Source organism: Colletotrichum karsti (genome assembly GCF_011947395.1).
Source record: "Colletotrichum karsti strain CkLH20 chromosome Unknown Scaffold31, whole genome shotgun sequence".
Lineage (NCBI taxonomy): Eukaryota > Fungi > Ascomycota > Sordariomycetes > Glomerellales > Glomerellaceae > Colletotrichum > Colletotrichum karsti.
This window is the reverse complement of record NW_024065931.1, coordinates 100720-121260: the sequence shown is the minus strand read 5'-3', so window position 1 is coordinate 121260 and position 20541 is coordinate 100720. Positions and strand designations below refer to the sequence as shown.

Sequence of the window (20541 nt, the reverse complement as noted above, 5' to 3'; positions counted from 1 at the left end):
CCCCCCCCCGCGCCCCCCCCCCCCCCCCCCCCCCCCCCCCCCCCCGCTCCTTGATTGAATGAGAAAACCATGAAATGGAAGTAATAGCTGAAACGCCTCTGAGGCACAACTGACTGAGCTGGATCATCGGAATTCGCGAAAAGAGGCGTATGAGGGCGGGACCATTGGTGACAGTGATCTCGTTCTCATTGAAGAAAGCACCGGCTGGGCCGGTAAAGTAGGCATGTGGCAGCAGAACCATTTTAGATGGTATATCTGTGTGAGGCTGACTCGCTGCTTGAGTGCAGATCTGAGAGCAGGCCGTGAGAGATATCAAAACGACGAGTTGATCATGTTGGATGCCTGTGATGATCTCCGTCTTGATGTTTCTTGTGCTTGTTATAATGGATGGAATTTCCAAGGGCCCGGCGGGCAAAGATGCCACCACAGGCACAATCAAGGAGGCAATCTGCAGCAATGTAGACACTGAACATGTTTGAGAATGAACCTATAGGCTTTCGGATTGCTAAAAGCTTCCAACAGTAGAAGATGAACAGGGGGTGAGGGTTGCAGTAAAGCTGTGGCTGAGAGATCCGTCCGACATGAGACTCTTTGCTGCTATAGACAGTAATTCTTCCAACAAGCAAGTCTGTTGACGGAGCTACCGGTGTACACAGGCGAAGTGTAAACTGGCAAAGCACACTCGTCCTTGCGAACGTTCGACCCTTTCAAGAGCAACCCGCATCTGACTTCAGCTTCAATACTCCTCAGAGTCATACTCCTCCACAAATCCGTCAAAAGGAAACACAATGCGGATCCCATTTGGTGTGTCGAACAGCTGCATCCAGTAGCCCTCCTCCTTATCCTCTGCAACAAGGCGCACATTTCGGTCTCTGAATGGCTTCCAGAGCCGCGCGAAAGAAGACCCGTGATTGAGTTCCCAGGATAAAAGATCAGGGAAGTACCAGTCAATCATCTCGTTCTTCTGCGCCAGATGAAGCCCGCTCTCGTCGACTTCTCCTATCCGAATGCGGATTTGCTTGAGTCTCTTCAACGCCAAGATAGCCTTCATATCCTCAATATTGGCTTCTTGAAACAACGCGACGGACTCGATGTGTATGTTCCTGATGTTTTCGAAGAGGTTCTTGAGCCCGGGGGTGGGATGGAGCATGGTGTCGCGCAGCGCGAGAGAGCTGGCAAAGGGGAACGGCATTTGGACCCTGTCGCTGCAGGAGAGGTTCAGTATGAATTCGTCGATTTCCAGAAGCAGCCATGCCTCAACTGGTGAGCTCTTGACAGGAAAGCGGAGGAAAGTGCGATGGGTCATAGCTCTTGTCTGTCTGTTGATTTGAGAGGCAAGACGGGTGACTTGGTGTCTTTCAATGCCAGTGTAGTAGTTACCGTAAAGGCAGAACTGGGCTTCACGGGGCCACCACTTGTCTTTGACGGCTGAAGAGGCATCATGTTCGCCTTTGTCTTGGTTGGAGGCTGGCTTGTTGCTGTTGCTCTCGCCATTGATCTGGTTGCCCTCGGCATTCTTTGATGTTGTGTGATGGTTGATGATCTGGTTATTCTCTTTGAGTTCGTCAACGAGGTAACCCATGTACCAGGTGTTGGGAGCCATGCAGGCCTCAGCCGCGCCAACGATGATGTATTCAATAATATGGAGAAAGAGCTCGTATGGTATTGTCGTCAGCTTGGAGCTGCAACTGTCTCGAATGGGGGTGCCCATCTCTTCCTTGTTGCTGATCCTTGTCGCTGATTGAGAAGATGAAAACGGGTCGCAACGGTCTGAACTAGAGGTCAGATTGAAGAGGTTGCATTGAAGAGGTAGGGTTGAAGAGAAGGGGTTGAAGGGAATGGGGGCCTGGGTTTTGGATGGAAGGTGTGTGGATGGGCGTGACGAGAGATGGAAGGAGCCCAGGATTGTGGGTCTAGGCTGGCTGTACTGACGGTTCCTTCCTCGTTGTCGAGCCTTTAAAACCAGCAACAGATAGAACGGTTCTCTTCTTGGTGTGCAAGTGAGAAAACCCTGTTCCAGGCCCGCCTGAAGGGCCCGAGCCTCAATAGCGTACTTGTCTCTGCCTGGAGAGAACTTTGTAAAACCAAACAGATACGTTCTCGTCATGATGATACCTCGAAGCGACTTTTCTCCAAATTATTGTTTGGGAAGCGGCGAACCTGGCGCTCTATTTATCCAAAGATTTTCATCTAGGCAGCACTTGCACGGGGGAAAGAGAAGCAAGGGAAGTAATCATGCCACCTGGTTGCTTGCTAGGTTGTTCTCCATCCACCAAGACGGTAACAAGAACTTTTCAAAAAACAGGATGAATGCAACGCCAAAAATAATACATGATCGAAAAAGATATTGAACAGATAAATCATTCCAACTCGAAAGGAAGCGGCTTATGATTCCACCTCCCAAGCTTACAGCCAGGATCGATACAAATCATCCGCCAAGAATACACCGACGGCCGCCCCTCGACCATCCAGACCTCGCTCCTCACCAGCTCGGCATCAGCCGTCCGCAAACCGTGCAAATCCCGATTCGAGACCGCGCTGAGCGTAAGCCTGACGAACCTCTCCGTCATCGGCCGCCACAGCCTCGCGTACCTGACCAGCACATCCGTCCTCGACCGCCCCTCCCCCTTGATCAGCTGGAACGAGCGCTTACTATGCGCGCGCGGCCCGTCGTCGTCCGCCCAGAAGTTGCCGTCGTAGAAGAGCGTCAGGGCGCGCAGGTTCGGCATCGAGGCCAGGCTCTGCGGTTCGTGCTTGAGCACGCAGAGCATCGGGTGCGCGTCCTCGAAGCCGATCGTCTCGACGCAGCGGATGGTCTGCAGGCCGAGGGGCAGGAGGTGGCTTGTCAGGTCGGGCATGAGGGTCCGGGTGGACCAGCGCCTTCCGTCCCACAGCTGCGGCATGAAGACGTCGATGCTGGGGATCACCCAGGCGCTGGTGCTTTTTCTGGTGCTCGGTTGGAGGTGTTTGTATGGTTGGCGGAGGAGCCTGAGGCGGGAGAATTTGCGGTATATCATTGCGCGTGTGTACTGGTTGATTTGGGAGACACTGCGGATGGCGTTGTGGCGTCTCTTGCTCCGGGACTCGGGAGAGTCGGTGCTGCTGTAGTTACCTTTCTCGCGAGGCACCGTCAGATAGAATTGTTCCGGGAGATTGTCTTCTCTGAACAGATTCCATACTATTGGTTCTGGTGAACTTGTGGCTTCCGCGAAGAGGATGTCGAAAATGTTGAGGAAGATTTCGTATGGTAAGAGGGAGAATATATTGGAGTTGAGAGCCGCATTTTGCGGCTCTGCGCGAAGAGCACGGGGGCTTGTTTCTGTCATGGCGATATCGAAAGGAACCTAAACAAGATACGACGACGAAAAGGCGGGAAGGCTTTATATTCAGCGTGATGCCGATGTCTGTGGCTGAATCCGCGGTATTGGGTGTGGCTTGGCGCGATCGCCGACCTACCTAAACTGAACCTCACCTCACGAAAAAAAAACATTGAGCGACTGCATTCAAACGATTTCTGACTCACAACTTGACAACATCATTTGGGATTTGCGCTCAAATTTGGTTTGTAATCGGTTGTTTCACTGTCTTTTAACTCTCATCTTACGTCGTAGACTCATCCAACCCTAGCGATGACTCACATCCGCACTGCGCCGGATACCAAGCCTCATTGATGCGGCTTGCTGACTGTAAGCAAAAGCGTAGTTAAGCGTAGTGTATGCTTGTCGCATAGTAGCGCAATTGCCCGCTAGCTAACAGCCAGGATTCCGATCCATCTAATTATGCCAGCTTCGGAGTAGATTACATGCAACTCTGCTTTTAGCTCCTCTCATCTCCCAATCGTCATACCTGCAAGCAGTCAATCCCAAGTTCTCGCCTCAAAGCTCAGCCAAGCAACCCAACACCTCGTTTCTCCCAGAATCATCCGTAGCTATCATGTATGTGCTGTCCGAAATCAAGCTTCCACCAACAAACCTCTTCACCACCGGTGACAACGACTAGTGAGGAGGCATGTTCGGGTCGCAGCAGCAGTTGCAGCCGGACCGGTTATGCGTGTATCTCACACGGATTCCTCTCTTGGTACCCACCACCTCGACCACAGGGTTATAAACGTCGTTGGCGTAGCCGTAGAGGCGAATACCTCTCTTCCGGAGGGGCTTGTAGAGGTTTCTGAAAGCAGCGCCGTGGGTAATGGACCAGATCCTCAGGTCGAGAAAGATGTTGGGGTCGATGCGGACCAGACGGCCGTCGAACTTGGGCAGCTTCTCGGGCGGGTTGAAGCGGCCGATGTCCATATAGGCCTCCTTGAGGTTCGGTAGGGTCGAGAGGGCGGCGACGCCAGGCGCATTGGTCTCGCACCAGAAGCAGCGTCCCGGGGTGACGATCTGCGTGATAGAGCGGGTGAGGACGTCGGCCTGCGGAGTGGGCAGCAACATGGCCTGGATGAAGTGCAGCTCCTCCTCGAAGCGGGACTCGTCGTGGTCGGAGAAGAAGGGGATGAAGTAGTCCAGCTCGGGACGGACCCAGGCGTCGATGCGGGGGAGTTCGTCATTGCTGGTGCCGTCGTCGGCAAAGTGACAGGTCCTCGGCACGCGGACGAACTTGCGATGGACCATGGAGCGCGTCATGCGGTTGATCTGCGCGGGGAGTCGGGTGTTGAAATGGCGCGACCACTGGACCGGGTCTTGCGCCGGTGCCGCCGGGCACTTTGGACCTTCCCAGACGACGAGCCTGGTCGCGGCGTCGTGGTTGTAGAAGAGCTGCCACATCATGGCGTTTTTGCAGACTTGGGCTTCGGTGATGAGGATGTCGATGATGTTAAGAAAGACGTCGTATGGCAGCGAAGCTGGGCCGGCCTTGCCCGGGGGCGTCTTCTTGAGGGACATGGCCATGGTGGTTGCCTGCAAGAGCTTTCGTGTGTGGTTTGGATGCGAACGAGAGCGGGGAGCTGAATGAGGAGAAGAAAGAGAAGATTCTCCAGGCCGATTTGGAGAGTGTTTGCTAGCGAGCTTGGAAGTCGAGGCGAGTGAGCAGAAGATGCGATGTCGTCGGCGCAAGATGCGAAGCTGGCAAGCTTGGGGCGGTAGGCTGTTGGTCTTGCCAGCGTCCGGTCAGATACTGCGACGAAATTTTTAGTCCGTCTGATTTTTGCGACCGAAAGATTGTTTCTGGAAGATGCGATTGTGTGTTGTTTGCTACGCTGGTGAATGCAGCTGCCCGAGGGTGGGCCAGTCGACGTTGATGACGAAAATGGAAAGCAGGTGAAAGACCGGTGAAAGCTGGCACCTTCCACATCTCACCTTGAATGACAAGCTTTCGGGTTTGGTACGCAAAGTAGGAGCTATCATCGGACTTGGAAAACTCGGAAATCGAGGTTCGTAGCTCATTGTTATTATTACTACAGACCGGTCTATCTTGTGAAACGTCCTGTATACTGCTCCCCAACACGATCTGCTTGCCTCCGCTGTGACATGTTGATGCGGAGGTCCTGATCAATTAAGAGAACATAAAACCTGACGTCAACATGATGACTGGAATACTGCAGCCGTGTCTTCCTCAACTGCTTTGGTGTCTCAGACTTCTCTCTATCCACCAGATAAACGCCGTTGACTCTTGCAGAACCTGGATTCCCCCTCTATCCTTCCGGTACCAAGTCAAAGCACTGTCGTATTGTGATTTTTTCGGCCATGTTGAGAGCGGTTGCTTCGGGAATGCCGTTGTAGATATTGAAGCCCTGCTTGTCGCTGTTCGTGTCGTTGTTCGTGTCGCGACGTTCTAGGCGGCATCTCATCTCTCGAGATGCTCACAGCAAGAGCAGTTCGACATGAGATACTCCACAGAAACACCCTCATCCGTGACGAATATCTCCATGACGGGGATGTGTATCGCGGCCAAGACTCCATAGAGCTTCACGCCTCGATCTCGAAATGGAGGCCACAGCTCGGTTATATGGGAGGTTTTATTGGACCATTTTTGCAGATCGGGGAAGACGACGCCGTCGATGGGTTGCCTGTGAAGGGAAAAGGCTTATCCTTCATTCCTTCATCGGTAGTAGCGCCGACAACGACCGTGATGGACTTGAGGTTGGGCAAGGCCATTGCCACCGCGACACCCGTGTCGTTGAGGTCGACGTCGAAGCACAGTACGCTCGGGAAATAGACGCACTGGATGCCCTGGAGGCAAGCGTACGTTTCGGCGCTGGGGAGCCGCACGAGCTGGAGAAGTCGATGTTCCAGAAGCTGGGCCTTCGCGTCGCGCCTGTCCGGAAAGTAGAGCATGGAGAAGGAGTCAATCTCCGGGATGGTCAAGGCATTGACGGACCATCGACAATCGTCTTTGTGGATGGATATGGCAGCCGGGGGAAACTTGCGATGAACCTTTGCGCGACTTTCTCGATCGAGGTGCAGGGCGACGCGGACGGAGCGAAAGCGGTCTTTCAAGATCTTGCTCATCCAGCTAGAAGACTCGTTGCCGGTAGCCACCACAAAAGCAAGCTTTGAGGTGACCTTGTGTTCGTAAAGGAATGCCAAGTTGACACCTTCCTCGGGCGGCTTAATGTTGGTGGCGAAGACGTTGTTGATGAAAGCGTCGATAATGTCCAAGAAAATCTCGTAAGGGACGGCCAGCCTGTTGCTTGTATCGAGGGTTCGTTGTTGAAGAGACATGGCCGGACTTGTTCTGGCAACTTCTTCTGGCAATATGTAGCCTAAGTGGTTGGGAAGGAAGCGGTGATCGTGTGCCTTACGGGCAGGTGGTGCGACTGGGAGATCTAGCAAAACGCTCACGTCAGCGAGCAGTCGGAGGCAAGTGAAATACGACACGAGAAGGGTCCCCGAAAAACCAAACTCCAACTGACGGACTTACTGATCTGCTTTCAGGGAGCCTAAAATAGACGAAACCTCAAATTTCGAGGCTGCAGAAGATGTGGACGCGACAGCTTGGAGGTGAGCTCTCCTCAGAGTCATTTGCTGGAGAGAGGAGGACGGTGAATGTCAAAAAATGGCACCTTGGGTACGTTGCCGGTGGTGGGCCCATAATTATCTCAGAGATGAACCCAGATTATCTGGAATGCGCACGAAGTCGCTCGGCACAGTCTGCGGATCTTGGGAGACTCTTCCACATCTGTCTGGAGTGACGTTCTTTCACATCAGCATCAATGTTTCAAGACTGCAGCCTTTGATTGCAAAAGAAAAGGTGCTAATAACTTCTTTCCACGTCAAGTCTTGACTTTGCTGTCAGTCGCGCGGGATACATTTCGTTGGTAGTTTTACCTTCGCCACGGCCTTTGTTTGCTCATCATTTATGGTCACTTCGTCTCTGACTGCTCGGTTATTGATTCTTGTTTACAATATTTCTTGGTGTATTCACCGCAGCAAGTACAACTAGACTGTACTGGAAAGAAAGACAGCAGAAACCAAGGCATCGTACCAATGTACCATCGAGCATACATGTTGCTATGGATGCCGGTATCTGGATGAGAGCTACCTCATTACAGCCACCCACCTCAATCCACTACTCCTCCTCCTCTTCCTCGACGCCCGAGCGCTTTGGACCGAGATACTTGTAAGAAATATCCGTCTCCGTGATCAGGATTTCCATGAACAGAGTGAGAGAATCAGTCAGACAACCAAAGAGCTTGACGCCTCTCTCAAGAAATGGCTCCCACACTTCGTCCCAGCTCAAGTCCATATTTTTAAGACCTGATTCCCAGTTAGTCAGTTCACGGGACACCCCGTGGACAATAAACCGCTCGCCGCCGTGCCGAGTCAATTGCATCTCCTCGACGTTATGGCTTCCAACGTCAACCAAGATATCCTTGATGTTGGGAAGGGAGAGAATGACCTCGTGTATGGGAGCTTCCCATGGGGCAAGACACCATATGTCTTCGAGGTAGGTATGTTCAATTCGTTCGAGAAGGGCGTAAGACTCGGGGCGTAGCTGCCGCATCACCTGTTCGAGATACTGATCCCAGCCCATGGAGAGATCGCCGAGACAGTGATCAGGGTAACAGAGATAGAAGCAATCAAGCTTGGGCAAGACCAGTGTGTTGAAGTCCGAGATCCTGAGACCCCAATTGCGACCGCGGACGGCCATGGGGACATGAATGAACGTCCGATGAGCCATGGCGCGCGTTGCTCGACTGATTTGTAGGACGAGATGAACATTGCGGAAGCGCTCCTTTATAGCGAGTTCGTAGGCCAGGTCGGTATTGTAGGGCGCGACGAAGAGTTTGGAGCGGTCTTCGCAAGTGTGGTGGAGCTCCCAGAGGATACAGGTCTGAAGCTTCTCGGCCTCGGCGATGAAGAACTCCATAATGTTCAGGAAGATCTCTGGAGGGATGAAGGGAAGCCTTTCGATGGCCGGGGCCTGTTGGGGAGACATGGCTAGACTTGCGCCGGCGAATCGGTGTGTCTGTGAATATTTGCTCTTGCGGTGGTGATGTGGCAGGCAGTCGGCTTCGGTTCAGGTAAATCCGATGCAGAAGTCAGGTCTGGCGAGGAAACATTAGCTCGATTTCGTTGATGGAGAGCAATACGAGGAAACTTACCTGGCTGGAAATATGGGATCCTTGAAGGAAGCTGCAGAGAGGAAGACTCTGGGCAAGAAGGGTGGTTGAGGTAAAGATTTTGTGGTGAAGTTTTTGCGATGCGGAAGCAGCTCCTCTCTGCGCTTTTCTGAGTGTCGAAGTGATTCAGCGTCTGTCTGGCCCTGGAAGGAAGACAGGCTGGAGATGGGAAGAAGGGTTGCGCCGTTGAACACTGAGCGGAGGTATTGAGCTTCTGAACTTCAAGGAAAAATCCAGAAAGGCAGTCCCCATGCAAGAAGAGTGGTTGTGGCGAAGTTCTTGGGGTGTGAAAGAAAGACGGTGCCTGGTTTGTCGTGGAAGGAAGGCATGCTGATATGGGGCTTTGTAGAACTCAGGAGACTCTTCCAAGGACTCTGCCACACGACATCAATTTTCATTTGGAAATGAACAAGCTAGGAAATAATCCTTATGGCCGTTCAAACCGTCCAGACAGCCCAGGAGAACTACAGCCCTAGCAATCAAAGATGGGAAAGTTTTTAAAATCATATGCATGCCTTGTGCCATACCGCGAAATTCATTCAGCTACTCAATACAACAGCTTCTTGTATTGCTATGGCGATATCTAAAGAAACTGTCCGCTTTTTGTGTAATCATGCCCAGAGTCCCAGTACCTCAACTGCCTGATACCGCTCTTGTGATGATTCGATGCCACTTGATTCAATGTTCCTGAACTCCACGCTGTTTCTGCTCCTTCACAGCTTTTGTCTTGCCGCCTTTCTTCTTCCTGTATCTCTCCTTAATGTATTTCCCTCAATGCTTTTTGTCTTTCTCCATTCTCACTCCTCCCACTCACAGCAGGTGCAGTCTGGATACATGTACTGCAGGTGCAATGTCTCCAAGAGAATGACCTCAACAATCACATCCCCAGTGGATCTCAAGGCTCCAAAGAGCTTGATGTCTCTTTTCTTGAACTGCTGCAAAATGTGAGGAAATTTCTCGCTCATCAAGGCCAGCTCAAAAGCCAACTGTTCAAAGGGTGACTTGTCGATTGGCGATATGCCTGGGTGAATTGGCGCCATGTGAATCGAGATGAAATCAGAACCAACGGTGATTCGTTTGAGGGCGGGAAAGGCCGAAATGCTCTTTGCAGAACCCTTGTGATCAAATCTCAGTAGGTCCAAAGGCTTGCGGAGAACGATGTGCACCACATGCTGAAGCAAAGCATAGTCGCTTGGAGACGGCTGTTCCAGGAGGTTATGAGCGGGCCAGGAGATGAGCGCATAAGCGGGGTCGAAACGGTCGATTTCTGGGAGGACCAAGGGGTCTGGGCCTCTGTGTGTAAGGCTCATGTGAAGGCGGCGAAATGTCTTGAAGGTCTTGGCTCGAGACCAGCGGTTAATCTGGGCAGGGAGGCTTGTCTCACGGTATCGGGATTGCATCGGTTTGATATCGTTTGCGTCCAGGGATGTAATCCGACTCGAAGACATGAAGCTATCCCAGCATGGAGTGACGGCCAGGTGGGTGGGACCATAGTAGCAGGATACAATCTGGAAGGTGTGGGCGGTTTGATCCGATTCAATGACTGAGATGAGCGCTTCGACGATGTTGAGGAAGACTTCGTAGGGGATGGCCGTCTTCTTGCTGTCAACGAACAGCCTGCCCGTCGTTTGGGGCAGCATCTTGGTTGATGATGGTCTTGAAGTAAACCCTTGAGAATATGCCGGAAGCAACAGAAGTTCTGGTGGGTGAAGAGTGAAGAAGGAAGATGGTGAAAAGGTGTTATGGACGTGGGAAGTTCTGTTTTTATTTCTCTCTCACTCTCTTGATATTTATTTGACAGAGGAGGAAGTAGCGAAAAATGGGGCCCACCGGTTAGGAGTCCTGTCGCTCTTTCCCACCACTGCTTGATTTGAATTGAGGCCGCCTAGGTATTTTGACTGGGTTGCCGGGGCTCCATTGACCGTAGTCGGCCAGCATAAAGTGAAGTCGTACAGTCGTAAAGTCGTAGAGCAGTCGCGCAATTTCACGTATGTACAGATCAAAATGCAAGCTGCGTGGATTGTATCATATGTAAGAGCTGGATTAAATGCTCACATTAATAATAGCTTTACTGTAATGTTTGAGTATGTTGCGACTTTGAGTGCGTTTCGATTTGCTACGCCGACTTGGGCAAACAGGAGGCCATTTCTTCATAGACTCACACGGGGCGCAATAGCTGCAAATAAGCTACAATAGAAGGGTACTTTAGCCAGTACTAGATTTTGAATCACTACATCAAATGGCTCGGCCAAGCAACTCAACGATCGATCAGGGTCGACCACGAAATACAGTCTTTTGTAAGGTGGTTTATTTCGTGATATACAAGAGCTCATATCTCCATACCAGTTACAGATCACACGTACAAATAGGGTTGAGGAGTATGGCTTGCACGCCGTCGTCCGTAGCAACCAACAGCAACTTCTTCCTCTCCGCGCTCCCACCACTCCCAACAAACACACCGATCCCCCTTTCCTGCGCCCGTCTACAAAACACCTCCAGAGCCTTACCATGCGCCTGCAGCCATCTCCCCAGCGTCGGAAAGAAATACGTGTTTATCGGCACAATATCAGCGCTCGGGTGCGGGTGATCCGGGAACTCGTACCGATTCGAACTCGTAATGACAACCTCCGAATTCAGCGTAATCTCCCTCAACCTCGGCAGCGCCAGCAACGTATCGACATCCGCCGCGTACTCGTCGTATATAAACTCCCGCGGCATCCCCTGTATGCTCACGAGACACTGCACCAGCACCCCGTCCGCCGCCGTCGGCCGCAGCAGCGCCTGCTCCAGCCGCGCGCAGTCGTCCGGTATCCGGCACAGCACCGGCGTGAAGCGGTCGGTCCGCGGGTACACCAGGACGTGGTTGGTGTCCTTCTTGAAGGGGTCCCAGATGGGGACGCGGCGGAACTTGCGGTGCACGATGGCGCGCGTCGTCCGGCACAGCTGCAGGGCCAGGCGGAGCCGCTGGTACCGCCGCCGCCGCTCCTTGATCGTCCACCGCGGGTTCGTGTACATGTCGCTGATTTGCACGTCGAGCCGCGACTCGGGGTGCGCGTTGGCGGAGAGGTAGAAGCAGAGTTCGATGGGTTCGGCGAGGTGCTCGGCTTCGGAGATGAGGAGATCGATTACGTTTAGGAATACTTCAAAGGGGAGCGCGGGGACGTTCGCGCATGTCTTCGTCGTTTTTGGAGGTTGTACCTCGCCGCATTGCGAGGGTGCTGGATGAGGACACATGAGGTTGAGATTGGGGTCGCGATAAGCGTCAATGGAGGCGCAATGACAGTTGCGATGGGAGGTGCATGCGATTTGCGACAGCTGAAATCCCAGGACCCAAGGTTCACAAGAATCGGATGCGAAGAAGCAAAACTTCAAAAACAGAATCCTCTTGAAAAACGGAATCTCCTCGACTCCTTTTTACAGGGGAAATAATATTTGGAAGCCGATTCTCGGCGGTGAAGGGGGCTGGTCGAGACCAGCTAAACATCCGCCGTTTGGAAACAAAGACGGGCGCTGCCAAAACCGCCAGCTCGGGACAAAGCTCCATTTACATGTGGACAAAGACTAAACAGAAAGAGGGAAAGGTAGGGTATGACATACACCATCGACGAGCCAAGAAGACCCGATAGCCACCCGACCAAGAATCCTGCTGACCTCGGTCACGCGGGCGGGGGAGGGGAGGCTCAGCTCCGGGTCTCATTGTCAGCTTCCGACCTCCGTCATACTCGAAAACGCCGGGTCTGATGATTCAAGCATCGTCGTCATCGGACTCATTGACGTCTTCTTCAGAAGCACCCGCTACTTCATCCCAGTCCCCCATACCGAATGCCCGACTTTTCACCCATCTCGCACATGCCTCCTCCGTGAGCCAGCGATCGTCGCTTCACCCTTATCCCTCAGTCGGACGCTTCGTAATCATACCCATCTGAATCGTACATGGGAACATGTTTTTCATGTAACTTTTCGGGAGGAATGAACTTTATCCTCGTGCCTTCGGGGGTCCAAAGCAGCTCGATGAACTTCCGAGGGAAGAACACGCTGCCCTTCTCGATGCCCAGGATCCTGGCGCCCTTCTCCTCGGCCTTGAGCGCCCATCTCTCGAATGAATTGCCTTCAACCAAAATGTGCTCCGCCAAATCCGGAAAAGTAAATGAGTCGATCGGCCGCAGCCCTTCGTAGGAAGACGGCTCTTGGCGAAAGTCACTCAGGGAGTGGCTCTTATCGCCGGCGTCGATATGGAGCTCCCGCAGGTTGGGCAGCGAGAATATCACCTCGAGATCCGCCTGCGCCCAGTCAGTAGACTGCGAGAACAGGGTTTTGCGGTAGCCGTGCACGATTCGCATGCCCTGCACCAGCTCGACGTCGACGGGCGACGGGTTCTCGATGGCCCGCTGGATCTTGCTGGTCGAGGGGAGGTCGGTGAAGTTGTGGTGGCGCACCATGCTCATCATCACCCGGTCCATGTTTTCGATCTGGAGGTAGAAGCGGTCGATGCTGGGGCAGATCCAGCCCAGGATCGGGTCTCCACGATATCCTTTCATGGGGTAAGGGAGAAAGTGCGTCCGCGTGAGAGCGCGCGAGTGTTTGTTGATCTCCAGAGGCGTCCGGAGGCATTCTCTGAATCGCTCCTCTATGCTGTCGATCCTTTGCGCTACATGGTAGTCGACTGCGACAAGGAACCTGCAGTCGGTATGCTCGATATGGCCCTCGCTGACCGTCAGTGCTACTGGCCAGGCATCTTCAACGGCCTGGGCGACGACGGAGTCAAGGATGAGCAGAACGATTTCTCTGGGTAGAGATCGCGTGGCTGCAGACGGGTGAATCTGAATCCAGAGGTTTTCGTTTTCGAACTCCATGGTCGGCGTCCTTGTGACAAGTGAAACGGTGTTGGTGAGATCTCAACCCGGTGACTGATTCAGTTGAGGTTGAAAAAAAAAAGAAAAGACGGTGAAGCTGCCAGACCCATTTCTCAATCACAGTGGAGGGACCAAGATCCACGAGCCTACCTAAGTCAACCTGGAAGGCCATCTCCTAGCCAAACGGGAACAACAATGATCCATGGGCTTGGAGATGCCCATTTCCGGTCTTGATGTGTTGAAGACTGCTGTTTGCAGTTTGCACTGACGTCGTGTCTTGTGAGAAAAGTTATTTCTCAATGTCTTGCATTGGACATCTCGTGTTTTTTTTTTGGTCACGTGATCTGATCCCATCTTCTCCACAGCCCTCCGCGATTTCCATCCCACGTTCCCCCTCCCCTTCCGTCCGGAACCTTCTTCCTCCCCGCCTCAATCATTGGAGGGATTGGGCCCGTAGCATATACACTCGGGATGAACGAACTTCATCCTTATGCCCTCGGGGGTCCGCAGCAGCTCCAACGTTTCCCAGTACCCAGAGCCGGGGTACTGGGCTAAGCAGACGATCCTGACGCCCCTCTCCTGCGCCTTGCGCGCGCAGATGTCAAACACCTCTCCGCGGTCATAGCCGCGCGACGCCAGCTCCGGGTATATCGCCGCGTCGATCCGGTGCGGCACATCGTGGGAGTGCGGTTCTCTAGGCCGCTTGACGGTCCCCTTCCCGACGCCCGTGGCGCCGAGGTCGATGTGGATCTCCCGCAGGTTCGGCAGCGAGAACGCCAGCTCGACATCCGGCTCACAATCGAGCGAGGCGAACATGTCGGATGGGTAATTGTGCAGAACCTGCATGCCCTGGACCAGCTGTACGTCGAACGGCGCCGGGTTCTCGATCGCCTCCTGCAGCTGGCTGATCCGGCCGCGGTCGGGGTGCTTCTCGAGATAGAGGCCGTTTCTTTCCTCCTCAAGAATCATCTTTTCGGCGTCGCCGATGTAAAAGTTGAATCGGTCCCACCTCGGACATACCCAGCCCTGGGTGACGTCCGAACGGTAGAACATTGGGTACGAGAAGAAATGCTCCTGAGTGAGGGCCCGCGTGTGTTGGTTGATGTGAAGGGGGGTCTGGATTTCCGACCACCGACTGTCTTGCTTCCGTTCCGCGGCAGGATGTTCGACTTGAATTGAAAACTTTGACCCGGTTTCCTCGTTCGGATAGTTGTTGTGGACCATGAAGGCTATGGGCAAGGTGTTCTCGACGATGTCGGCCACGAATGCCTCGAGTATGAGCAGAACGATCTCGCGAGGCAAAGTTTCCGTGGTTGAAGACGGAGCGATCGAAGGCCCCTCTTCGGAAGACTTTGATGATGTGGTTGGCATTGTCGGCGTCTTTGTGATGAGTGAGATGGTGAGATCGCCAACTTGAGACTGCCTCAGTTGACGTTGAAATAGGAAAGGTGGATAGCAGGCCCATTTTTCTTTCGTCACACTTATGACGCTGTCGCGACGGTAAGGCATTATGATGGAACATGGAAACTCCGAAAAACAGGAACAACAATGATCCCGACTTCTTAAAAGAAAACCTGGAACTCACACTGGGCTGGACGGCGATCTTCGTCTTGGCACTTAGTTGTAATTCAGGGGTTCTTCATTTGGCACTACCTCGGCAAAGTAACGAGCAAGACATCCGAATCTTCAGCTCTCCTGGCAGCATTTCCCACAAAACCCAAGGCAACCATCCCACCTTTCAAAGTCCACCGACAACATGTTACATTGTGAAGGAAACCATGACTTCTAGGCCCTTCCACCCTTCGCGAGCTTGCGAGCCTTGCCCTTGAGACGACCGACGCCACCAGGCTTCATGCTGTCGGGGATGTGAAATTTGTAGCACCGGCAGACGGGGTCCAGGAACCGCATCCGGATGCCGTCGGGGGTGTAGAAGAGCTCGAGGATGTCGATGTCGACCTTGTCGGACTCGGAGACGAAGAGCCTGATGCCGCGCTCCTTCATCTCGGGCCAGACCTTCTTGAGCAGGGAGTTGCCGTACTTGCGCGCCCACTGCGCCAGCTCGGGGAGGAGGAGGGGGTCGATGGGGAGGAGGTCGGTGTGGTTGTGGCGGTCCTGGGGCTTGACGGCGGGCGCGGTGATCTTGAGGCCGCCGCGGATGGCGATGTCGTCGAGGTTGGCCAGCTTGAGCATGTCCTGGAAGTCCTTGACGTAGGTGTACCGGAACAGCTCGGTGACGTTGACCTGGATGCTGCGCATGGCGCTGACGATGTAGACGAGGTCGGGGGTCGGGTTGAGCATGAGCTTCTTGAGGGTGGGGATCTTCCACTTCTCGCCGGTCCAGGGCATGAAGCGGTCGACCGAGGGGCAGATCCAGCCGACGGCGACGAAGGCGTCGTCCATTCCGACCCGGAACATCATCTCGACGGGGCGGAAGGCGGTGGCTTGGATGTGGCGGCGGGATCTGGAGTCGATCTTAAGGAGGTTGCCGATGACGGCGAAGCGCTTCTCCTGAGGGGCGCCGGGTCTGTCGTAGTCCTTCTGGTCCATGAGGAGGAGATGGCCCGGCGTGTCCGGGTTGATGGTGGTCCAGTGAAGGATGGGCTCAGAGTCCTCCTCGGCTTCGGCAACGAGGGCGTCGAAGATTTTCAGGAAGATCTCGTAGGGCATCGAGGAGGGGCCTGGCTTGCCGGGAAGGGCATCGCGAAGCTTCTGGAGGGAGAACGCCTGTTTGGCGGTGGATGAGGAAGTGGTGGACATCGCGAAGGAAGATAGTCGGTTTTGGGTTGTGGAAGTTGCGTTTTTGGAAGATGTTGAGATAAGTGATGGAGTGTCGAGATGGATGGAAAAGAAGAGCAATAAATAAGATCGAGATTGGCGATGAAGAGATGGAGACGAGAGGAGCAACTTGAGTTGAGGGCGCCTTCCCGTTTGTAAAAGAGCGGGCCCAAGATTTTCACACAAACAGAGATCGCATCAAATTGACTGCTGCAGGTGACCGAGCCGGTCATCGAGAATGGACTGTTTGCCCCAACCCATCATCGAGGTTGCCGCCCGGCGGTGAGCGCGGGCTTGCGAGTAAAGCTTTCCTCTCCATGGCTTGGGATATCTTGGGCATGCGTACCGTCGCATCGTTGCATCATCCTTATCTACCTAGGTAGTCGTAAAGAAGTATTATAGTTCATTGTTCACCTACTGCGTATCTACGGTGATACCCATGTACCCATTTCTCTGTCACAATCGCTAATCACTGTCGTCACTATCGTCGCTGTCGTCGTCTCCTCCGCTTTCGTCCCCGCCGTTGGTATGGTGGCGACCGTCGTCTTGGTTCTGGTCGTCGGCGGACCGATTGATTCGCTCGTACTCGTAGTCGTGTTCCTCGTCGCTCCAACCGAAGCAGTCGAGACAGCATACCGTCCAAATGCTCCGGGAAAGCTGACCGTAACCAATGGTATTCATCATGCTATCCTAAGCGGCAACGTAGGCTGGGAGGAACTTCAATTAGTCTTCGAGCATCTCGCAGTTTGGAACTCTCACTGTAAGCAATGGTGCAGATAAGTCTGCAAGTTGCCAGGAGGGGGGTAAACTCCTTAGTGTTGATGAAGTGCTGGGCGGTTTGGTTTTGAAGAGGTTGGTAACGTGGTGTGGAAGAAGGAATCTGGTGAGATAGGATGGAGGATAATGGAAGGAGTAGAGCGAGGGTGGTGCTTTGTCTTACCTGCCGCTTTTCGAGGAAGGTGCGAATGGCGGACCCCTCGCTGGTGTTGCCTTTCATGCAGCTGCCCGCTTGGGTCTGTTCCCCAACACATCACCAATTCTTCCCATTCCACGTCATCTTCCACCCATTCGCCTCGTGTGAAGCACTCTTGCTGCAAAGACCCGCGTGGGAGTGACTCGCTCCCTCGTTCGCACCTTGGAGGAATGGTTGACTCGGGTACCAACCCGAAGTCTTTCGCCATACAAGTGGGCAAACAATAGAAGGTAAAATCTCCTCTTTCTTACTGTCCTCTTCTAACCTCTTACAGTCCATGACATCCGACAGCAGCTCAGCAATTTCAGAAGGTGTATCGGAAGACCGGATCGTCTTGGATAGGAATCCGGTCGACGTCGGCTTTCCTGTTCTGCCTCCGGAACCACCACCACATCAGCCCGACCAACAACATCAACAGAAACTGCGTCGCGACCGAGCACCAGACTCCGGTCCTGTAAGTCGGATACTCTTGCTGCATAAAAGTACACGACGCATAAATACCACCAATTGCTGCAAACAGCATCTGCACCCCACTGGCTACCGACCGGCGGCTGTCGGATCGGACGTTATTGGATTGAAAGGCGATGATCGTCGGCAGGTTGCCGTTGCAGCCAGATACGCCCAAAAACACACCTATGAAGTGTCAATGATGAGATCACCCGATTTCATCTCGCTCGGAGCATACCGAAATATCGAACGGCGTTGTTTGAATGATACGCCGTGAGAAGAAGCCCTGTCAAAGTAATGGCCGCGTTGAGCACCATCCACGGCATCCGCAGCCGCGTCTTATCCGCAAAGTACGCCACGAGCAGAGTCCATATGATGCTGAAGAGGTACGGAGGGGCGCATAGGAGGAACACGACGGCTGTTGAGTAGCCCAGGGTCGTTAGGATGATCTGAATGAAGTATGCGAACGCGTATATCGGCGCCGAGCAGCAGAGAAACATGAAACCGTATACCCACAACTCCCATCGCATCACCAACTTTTGGACCTTTTGCCAAGTCAAAGGGTCTGGTTCTGCGTCTCCTCGATCTCGCTCAACTCGGTCGAGGATGAGTTCGATCTCTTCCTGGGTGAACCCAGTGCGCTTTCCCGAGGCCAGCAATTGATCGGGAAAAGGAAGGGTGAAAGCATAGCCGATGAAGGCGAAACCCACGGTCAAAGAACCCTCGATTCTGTGTAAATGTCAGACAGAAGCCCGGAGGTCTCATCCTGACATCACCCACATGAAGATCCATCGCCAACCTGCGATACCATGTGCCCCATCAAGTTTGATTATGGCATAGGCCAAGATGTTTCCGAAGGCGGATATAAAGAGATTAATCATATACCAAAGCGCCATTCTGCTCTCGTCGACAAAGCGAGTCAGGAATGATCCCACGACGGGCATGCAGGTAACTGGCGTACCTTTGTTGGACTTCATATCGCTGATACCAACTACTGAGCAGGTACATGCAGCATGGGAGGAACCCAGCTTCCGCAATACCGATCAGCATCCTACATACCACGATGACCCTCCAATCATTGGCGAATCCCATGCCTAGCATCACGGTACCCCAGCTGAAGACCAGGCCATTGAGAAGAACCTTAGGCCCAATAGGTCTGAGGATCAAAGTTGTGGGAAGCTCAAAGAGAAAGTAGGTGATGAAAAAGACGAGAAGTGCGATGGAGTATCGGTCGCCAATGTCAAAACGAAGGTCTTCATTCATGCCGGCTACGCGGGCATTGGAGAGATTGACGCGGTCCAGGCCCGCGATGGAGTACAAGATGCCCAGGATAGGGATCAAACGCCAGTCTACCTTGCGCCTACTTTCGTCAAAAACCGCTTGTTCAGCACGGATACACAGTCTTACCTGACCCGCGCCTCGGCTTTCCTCTGATCCGAGGATATTTCGTCTTTCGTCCGGACATGTTGGTGGCGCTTTGCATCCACAACGTCTGCCTCTCCAACGTGGCACTTTTCCGGAGTCGACATGTTGCCTAAATCTCAGAGAGGCGTGGATAATCGATGCAACATGCGTCCCGATCCCGAGGACCCGGAACCTACTTATCTCAACCCAATCCGTCGGAACACATGCAATGGACCCCTTCATTGCGGAGGATCTACGGGCAACGTCTGCCGAAACGTGGTTTCAAGGTCCGCATTCGACGCGCCATCAGCACTCCCATTGGACACCAGGACAGATCTAGCAGCCCATCGATCCCAGAGGACAACGGATCTCGCGGGGAAGTGGGCCGAGAGTCGACATGTCCGGGGTCGTGGGTAGTGTTTTTGCGGCTCACCGGATAAGGTTTTCAGATAGAGCTCCCCCTGCAACGTCGTCGGCTTGGCGGGCGCATTCGACGTGAGCATCGAGATGAACATAAACGTCATTTGCGCGGGGATAGTTTCTTCCGGCTCGTACAACTTGTCCTCATGGCGATACTCTCAAGGTACGGCCAACGATTATGCTTCTATCATCCGAACGCCTCGCCACACGCCAATCATCCGGCTGCAGCACTTACTCGGGTCGATGATGTCTGCTGCTGCAAGTACGAACTCTGCAGGATTGACAGAACTCCCACCATGTCATCACGTCAAAAGCTATTTTAACCGTGACGACCTCATAGGTGGTTGAGACCGAAGAAAGCCCCTCCTTCGGGCTGACGAGAAGGTCGCCGAAGCTGATGTCAGACCGGAATTCTAGGGAAATGGGAGGGGAAGGGAAAGCGCCGTAATCTCCGTTGATCGGAGCCGAGAGCGGAGTTCAGACATCCGACGACCCACTTTACCCGGAATCCTTGCGACTTCATCCAAAACCGGATTGGGAACCGATGGCCAAAGCTCGGGCCATCAGTGCCGATTTGGCTTATCATTGCTTGGGATCTTTCTTTTTCCATCACATTTTCTCCCCCCTAGGTCCATCCTTCCACCTCGCAGCAAGCTCCAGCGACTCAGTGGCTTGCAGGAGTCACGGCGCGTACGACTGCAGAGACGACAAACCAATGACTTGGGTTGTATCAAGTCACACGAAGGGGCGAGACACTGCTTCTAGAAAACCAGTGCAACTGCCGTGGCTTGCCAAGTCGACGGAGGGAAACGGGATGTGTGTTCTCTCCCGCGGTCAGCGCCCCGCCGAAAGGGTCTCGGATGGAGTCTGCTGAGACCCTGAGACCATGAACAGGCGGCGCCGGAAATAATTTGCGACAAGTTTTGCGGTCGACAGTCGACACGGCCGTGACGGGTTCCACAAGCCATGCGGAGGGCCCAAATCCGCAAACTCTCAATGTGGTATCTGTACTCTCGATATACTCAACTCTACATCGGCACCGGGTAGATCATAGTCTGCGCTTGTCTATCGCCGAGTATCAAACAAACCGTATCGGCTTTGCTGAA

General features: G+C 53.5%; 10 protein-coding genes across 10 annotated transcripts; all 10 read right to left on the bottom strand.

Moving 5' to 3' along the window:
- Positions 1-736: 736 nt before the first annotated feature.
- On the bottom strand, positions 737-3326 carry CkaCkLH20_08936 (uncharacterized protein; the record flags this gene model as incomplete). Its single annotated transcript, XM_038891651.1, has 2 exons — positions 737-1770; positions 2411-3326. 2 exons carry the CDS (start codon positions 3324-3326, stop codon positions 737-739), a joined length of 1950 nt encoding a protein of 649 aa, XP_038742938.1.
- Positions 3327-3995: 669 nt separating this feature from the next.
- Positions 3996-4889, bottom strand: CkaCkLH20_08935 (uncharacterized protein; the record flags this gene model as incomplete). Its single annotated transcript, XM_038891650.1, has 1 exon — positions 3996-4889. The coding sequence occupies one exon, from the start codon at positions 4887-4889 to the stop codon at positions 3996-3998; it is 894 nt and encodes a 297-aa protein (XP_038742937.1).
- Positions 4890-5942: 1053 nt separating this feature from the next.
- On the bottom strand, positions 5943-6662 carry CkaCkLH20_08934 (uncharacterized protein; the record flags this gene model as incomplete). The annotated part of the gene is made up of 1 exon (XM_038891649.1): positions 5943-6662. The coding sequence occupies one exon, from the start codon at positions 6660-6662 to the stop codon at positions 5943-5945; it is 720 nt and encodes a 239-aa protein (XP_038742936.1).
- An 847-nt stretch (positions 6663-7509) lies between these two features.
- CkaCkLH20_08933 (uncharacterized protein) lies at positions 7510-8379 on the bottom strand (the record flags this gene model as incomplete). The annotated part of the gene is made up of 1 exon (XM_038891648.1): positions 7510-8379. One exon carries the CDS (start codon positions 8377-8379, stop codon positions 7510-7512), a length of 870 nt encoding a protein of 289 aa, XP_038742935.1.
- A 981-nt stretch (positions 8380-9360) lies between these two features.
- On the bottom strand, positions 9361-10203 carry CkaCkLH20_08932 (uncharacterized protein; the record flags this gene model as incomplete). Its single annotated transcript, XM_038891647.1, has 1 exon — positions 9361-10203. The coding sequence occupies one exon, from the start codon at positions 10201-10203 to the stop codon at positions 9361-9363; it is 843 nt and encodes a 280-aa protein (XP_038742934.1).
- Positions 10204-10909: 706 nt separating this feature from the next.
- CkaCkLH20_08931 (uncharacterized protein) lies at positions 10910-11797 on the bottom strand (the record flags this gene model as incomplete). Its single annotated transcript, XM_038891646.1, has 1 exon — positions 10910-11797. The coding sequence occupies one exon, from the start codon at positions 11795-11797 to the stop codon at positions 10910-10912; it is 888 nt and encodes a 295-aa protein (XP_038742933.1).
- A 659-nt stretch (positions 11798-12456) lies between these two features.
- Positions 12457-13416, bottom strand: CkaCkLH20_08930 (uncharacterized protein; the record flags this gene model as incomplete). Its single annotated transcript, XM_038891645.1, has 1 exon — positions 12457-13416. The coding sequence occupies one exon, from the start codon at positions 13414-13416 to the stop codon at positions 12457-12459; it is 960 nt and encodes a 319-aa protein (XP_038742932.1).
- Positions 13417-13845: 429 nt separating this feature from the next.
- CkaCkLH20_08929 (uncharacterized protein) lies at positions 13846-14787 on the bottom strand (the record flags this gene model as incomplete). The annotated part of the gene is made up of 1 exon (XM_038891644.1): positions 13846-14787. One exon carries the CDS (start codon positions 14785-14787, stop codon positions 13846-13848), a length of 942 nt encoding a protein of 313 aa, XP_038742931.1.
- A 414-nt stretch (positions 14788-15201) lies between these two features.
- Positions 15202-16173, bottom strand: CkaCkLH20_08928 (uncharacterized protein; the record flags this gene model as incomplete). The annotated part of the gene is made up of 1 exon (XM_038891643.1): positions 15202-16173. The coding sequence occupies one exon, from the start codon at positions 16171-16173 to the stop codon at positions 15202-15204; it is 972 nt and encodes a 323-aa protein (XP_038742930.1).
- Positions 16174-17468: 1295 nt separating this feature from the next.
- On the bottom strand, positions 17469-19140 carry CkaCkLH20_08927 (putative phthalate transporter protein; the record flags this gene model as incomplete). The annotated part of the gene is made up of 4 exons (XM_038891642.1): positions 17469-17797; positions 17850-18340; positions 18573-18971; positions 19019-19140. 4 exons carry the CDS (start codon positions 19138-19140, stop codon positions 17469-17471), a joined length of 1341 nt encoding a protein of 446 aa, XP_038742929.1.
- Positions 19141-20541: the final 1401 nt, after the last annotated feature.